The 5497-nt window shown below is 50.3% G+C and overlaps 1 protein-coding gene across 1 annotated transcript; it reads right to left on the reverse strand.

Moving 5' to 3' along the window:
* Nucleotides 1–540: 540 nt before the first annotated feature.
* LOC125517966 (sucrose:sucrose 1-fructosyltransferase) lies at nucleotides 541–4297 on the reverse strand. The gene is made up of 4 exons (XM_048682927.2): nucleotides 3815–4297; nucleotides 3640–3648; nucleotides 2620–3491; nucleotides 541–1502 (listed from the first exon to the last, which is right to left on the reverse strand). The coding sequence occupies exons 1-4, from the start codon at nucleotides 4215–4217 to the stop codon at nucleotides 801–803; spliced, it is 1986 nt and encodes a 661-aa protein (XP_048538884.2). The 5' UTR covers nucleotides 4218–4297; the 3' UTR covers nucleotides 541–800.
* Nucleotides 4298–5497: the final 1200 nt, after the last annotated feature.

Consider the following 5497-nt stretch of genomic DNA (forward strand, 5'->3'; position numbering starts at 1 on the left):
GGTGATTTTTCATTCAATATCCATAACATAATTTGCTCAATTTTAAATAGGTATTTATATAGTTGCATGGACAATTTTGTTTGATTTTTTTGTTGAATACCTTGAAATACAAGTACAAGACGTAAGTGAAAACAGAAAAAACAAAACCAAAGGAGCTCCCACTTTATAATTAGGTCCAGGAGCCACAAGCCATATTTAGCAAAGTTTGGATGTAAGTAGGCCCTGCTACCAATACGACCCAATGGACCCGTCTAAACTCTAAAGCAGAAACGAGTAGTCGGTACTCACCCCCGCAAAAAAAAAGAGTAGTCGGTACTCAGAATGTTATTTTTTTTCAAATGCCGTGCAGTCCTGTACTTAACAATTCAGGCGCATAGATTATATGGAGCGACCCAGCATTATTGTAAGTGAAAAAACTCCAAAACAATGTAACTATCTTCTGATGTTTATAAGTACACCATGATGGCTTTCTCTAAAAATACAAAATGTAAAAATTGCATATAAAATGAATAAGAAATTAGACAGCACACACTTGATACATTCACTTAAACTTGGTGGCATCCATGCCATTTTCATTCCCCAACAAATTGATTTACATGTGAACAATCATCATCATCATCATTAACATCACAGCCCTGTCATCAACACCATCTAATTCATCTTACTAAACCCAAAACCAGAACGAAGAACAAAAATGAAGTGATAGGCAGAGTCGCTAGTACTCCATCTCCAACTGTCCAAGAGAAAAGGAAGCCACCGACCGAGAACAACCGATCCATAACTTGTTGTGAGTGATCAGTCTAATCGACGACTACCAAGTCATCATCTGTGTATATATGGTTGTACGACGAGTCCATATCATGCACGACAAGCTTCTCAGCGGTGACGCTAGTGCCGGTGGCGTTGTTGAACATGTAGACCCCTGCTGCCGCGTAGATGGCCTCGGTCGGGTACGCCCTCGACGTTGCCGTCAACCTCCCGCCCATCGCGAAACTCTGGACAATGGAGTGATCCACGAGCACCCTGACGGAGAAATACTCGCCGTCGAGCACCGGCACCGTGCTACCCACCACCCGTTTCACCACATCACTAGCGTGCGATGACCGCAACTCATCGTGGCAGAAGTGAGTCCGAAGACCACCATCGAGGCCCTTGGACACATAGAAGTACACTCCCGTCTGTTCGGTCAGGGCACGGTTGGCGAGGACGAGGAGGCCGAAGGGGCCAAGCGCGCCGCGGCTGGCAGCGCCGCTGCTAGTGGTGCAATTGTAGCTGACATCGGCCTCGTTGAGGGCCTCAATGGCGGAGGCATCGATGCGGAAGGTTGCCTCGATGTCGAGCTGAGCGGTCTGGTGGAGGGGGAGGAAGGCAACGGAGCCGGCGCCGACGGTGATGCCACTAAGATCGGTGGTGTTGATGCGGAGGGTATCGAGCTCCTCCACCGGCCATTGGATGAGGTTCGTCCGGGTCTTCTCGTCAAGCTCCACCGTCCTCGGAATTGACTGCACACGCAACACACACCATTAAGTCAGTGGATCCAATAATTCAAAATAGTTAAGCCCATCGTTATGAGTGCACATTCACATCATGAGCTTGAAGAAAAAACATGTCCGAAAATAATTCTTGTTTAATTAATATGAAGGGTCCGACGCCCTCCACCGAATTCCATTAAAGAATCTACCGCATAAACCAAAAGGCTTCACATAAACAACATCAAAGATTTGAAGGAAGAAAGTCCTGATTTGATTTGGTGAGGTTTGTTAGCCGGGACCGAACAAATCGCTCCACGTGCGACTGACCAGGCATGCACATGATGTTTGTCTGTATATGGTTGTTGAGCTACCCTAGAGATGGTGAAATGGGCACTACATCGACAGTGTATTGGCTCTTGGAAGTTTCAACGATATGGTGAAAGTGACCAAAGAAAACTAGTCCTGAAATTCAGCCGCCCGGCCGGCCTATCGATCGATATAAGTAACTAATAATTAACCATCATGCACCTACCTTGAATCATAACTTAGTGAGCTTAATTTTATGACCATACATGAATCATAACCAGTTTTCTTAACGAGACCGATGAAGTACATTGAAATACAAATCTAGTGACGTTAATTTTATCAAGTGAGTAATCCTTGATAAAAAAAAGTTGCAATAATAAAGCAATATATAAATTGAAAGGCAGAGGCCAGTACTATGTGTTTGCCATTTGGTGATGCAAGTTGGCATATGCGTCCATGCTTCCGGGGTAGTAAATTAATTTAGTAATTAACTAGATACCAAATCGAGCGTGCAGCCAAGGACGGGGCCGACCATGTTCTCCGGATCTGAAGCTTTTGACAGCTCAGCTAGATAGCAACCCACAGCCTAGACTAGAGCCGTCCGTTATTAGTTTTTTTTTAGTATTACTACAAAAAAAAAGGACAAACGACACCATGACTGCGACGCCGCACAGCTAGCCATCCTAGTGCTCTATACGCACTGTTGTCACTGGCCCACGGATCCACCCCACCCAGCATTGCAAAACCAACGGTGGAGCTAACGATGACGATCAATGATGATAATCGTAATGTAAAATTAAGACAATCGTGTCAATGTGCTTTAGCGTGGGTGATGCTTTACCTGGAGGTTGGCCCACCCCTTGGTGATGTCGGCGCGCTCCGAGTCGGTCTCGCCGACGTACGCCCACACGACGCGCCGCTTCTTCACGGGGTCGTAGAAGGACTTGGACGCGTAGTACTTGCCCCAGTCGTACCGCAGCCCGACGCCGAGCTCGAGCTCCGAGTCGATCGGCGTCCACTTGTTGGCGGCGGCGTCGAACCGGCCCAGCGAGTACCAGTCGTGCCGGTCGTCGTCGCTGCTCTCCTTGAGCACGTAGAGCACGTCCTCGGCGGTCGAGTTGTACATGTCGCTGGCCTTGCGGCCCCCGCCGACGGCATAGAGGTCGATGCACTCGTACTCGCCGGTGCCCTTGGGGCCGCGGTACATGTACCCCGGCATGAGCTCGTAGCTGATGAAGTCCTTGGTCTTGTACGAGAAGACGATGCCGGAGTGGTCCGAGTCGTTCTTGGAGCCGATGATGGTGCGCCACGTGCCGTCGGACTCGTCGTACCACGCGGTGGTCGGGTCACGGAAGTCCTTCATGCCGATGCCGGGGGGCGGGAACACGACGGGGTTGGCGGGGTGCTTGACCCATTCCCTGAGAAGGGGGTCGCTCGGGTCGGCGGGCTCCGCGAGGCAGGTCACCTGCGCGAAGGTCTCGGTGTTGCCGGTGTAGAGGAGGATGACCTTGCCGTCGGGGAGCACGGTGATGGAGCCGGTGAGGACGCCCTTGATGTCGTACCACTGGTCGGGCACCAAGGCCGGCGGGAGGTGGCGCCAGTGGATGAGGTCCTTGGACACGGCGTGGCCCCACACGATTTGTGGTTCCCAGACGGAGCCCGACGGGTTGTATTGGTAGAAGAAGTGGTACCATCCGCCATAATATACCGGACCTGTCATGGATGCACACAATTTGTTCAGTTAATATATTCCATAGTTTTTTCTTAAAAAGAAGTCAATATACTAGTCCACAGACGATGAATCTATGAACAAGTAAGAATATTCGATCCATGGATTCGTTAGGTGGTGCGTGGCACTGACCGTTGGGATCTGCATGATGTCGCCGGAGAATGCCGCCGCCGGGGAGCAAACAAAACAGGAAGCAGAGGCAGCGAGGTCAGTTTCTGGATCAAACCAAGCCGGAGAAAAGAAAAAGAAAAAGAAATCTGGATCTGAAGATTTAATGGAACGGAGAATGAACTGGGGCAGTATATACCGTTCTGGTAGTACTTGTCCGGCTGGAAATGGAAGCCGGTGCGCTGCCACTGCAGCATGGCGTTGCTCCACGGGAACGCGTTGGCGGAGTAGGCCCCCGACGTCTTCTCCGACACGCCGTGCTCCTTGCCCCTGCTCCTCGGGAACTCCGTCGCCGGGGTCGCCGGCACGGAGGAGGCCACAGATTCCCGCCCCGCCCCGCCGGCCCCGAAGACCGCGGCGGCGACGACGAGCGCCACCACGGCCGAGGCGGCCAGCACGGCGGCGCACGCGCGCCACCTCAGGCCGCCGCCGGCCGGCCGCTCCTCGATGCCCTTGGCGTCGGCGGAGGAGGACGGCAGCTGCTCGTAGGCGTACGGCAGCGGCGGCGTGCCGGGGATGAGGATGACGCGAGACGAGTCCATGGCGCCGCCGCTGCTGGCCCGATGATCCCGAGGTAACTCGGTAGATTCTTTTCTGACCGATGGATGGGTGGTGGCTTCAGTGGGGGAGCGGGGGAGATTTATAGCTGGGGTTCGGGGGTAAAGATGGGATTTTTCTTGGGGTGGAACCAGCTGGGGTTTTGCGTAGGGTTTTGGCATCTACCGTCCGTTACAAAACAGAAACACCTCACACTTAGTTTTTGTTTTTGCGATGACACCTCACACTTAGTTGCACATGCTCTTTGTTCTTGTGTTGATGGCAATGAGAAGGCATTGCTCTTGGGCTTCTGCTGGTTTCTTGGAAAAATATCTAGAAACAAGGTGGGCCGCCCCTAGTGGAGATTTCTCAATTGTTCAACGATCCAAAAACTTGATATGTGTAGGCAGTTGTCTCCAATTGCTTTTGGTGTGACCTTCGAACCTCTATCGTTTGATGGCGTGAATTACAAGAGATGGCGTGTGAGGGTAGTTCTTTCACTACTAGGGATAACCTTGTACACAACAGCTTACCATTAGCGCTTTTTAAAAAGAAGCGCTGCTGCTAATTAGCAGTAGCGCTTGAGCAGAGAGAGCGCTACTACTATGCACATAGCAGGAGCGCGGTAGTTAAAAAACATGCTACTACTATAATTAACAGACTGTTGCCGATAGACTAGGTATACTAGTAGCGCTCGTAAACATCGCTACTGCTATTGTACCTAGCAATAGCGTAATCATCATGACTGTCATCATGCCGTCGTGCTGACGAAGCTCTCCCTCAATACTCTGCTGGATCGTGAGTTTGTGGGACGTCACCGAGCTGAACGTGTGCAGATCGCGGAGGTGTCGTACTTTCGGTACTAGGATCGGTCGATCATGAAGACGTACGACTACATCAACCGCGTTGTCATAATGCTTCCGCTTATGGTCTACGAGGGTACGTGGACAACACTCTTCCCCTCTCATTGCTATGCATCACCATGATAGATCTTGCGTGTGCGTAGGATTTTTTTTTTTGAAATTACCGCATTCCCCAACAAGACCAGCCAAATCCCCATGTCAATGATGATGTAGATGTTATGATAGTTGTAGTAGAGTAGTAGCTACATGAGTGGCCTTTGTTTGCAGGGAACACCTCACAATGACCTATGTTTTTCCGGAGTGTTGATTAATTTCCATTCCAGCAAATTTCAGGCGCTCGATATATGTCCTTATTAGAAAAAGTCATGCCAGATTTTTTCGTAAATTTTGGAATGACTTGTGCTAGAATATGTAGAAAATAT

This window comes from Triticum urartu, chromosome 7A, assembly GCF_056163025.1.
Source record: "Triticum urartu cultivar PI428250 chromosome 7A, HENAU_Tu73, whole genome shotgun sequence".
NCBI lineage: Eukaryota > Viridiplantae > Streptophyta > Magnoliopsida > Poales > Poaceae > Triticum > Triticum urartu.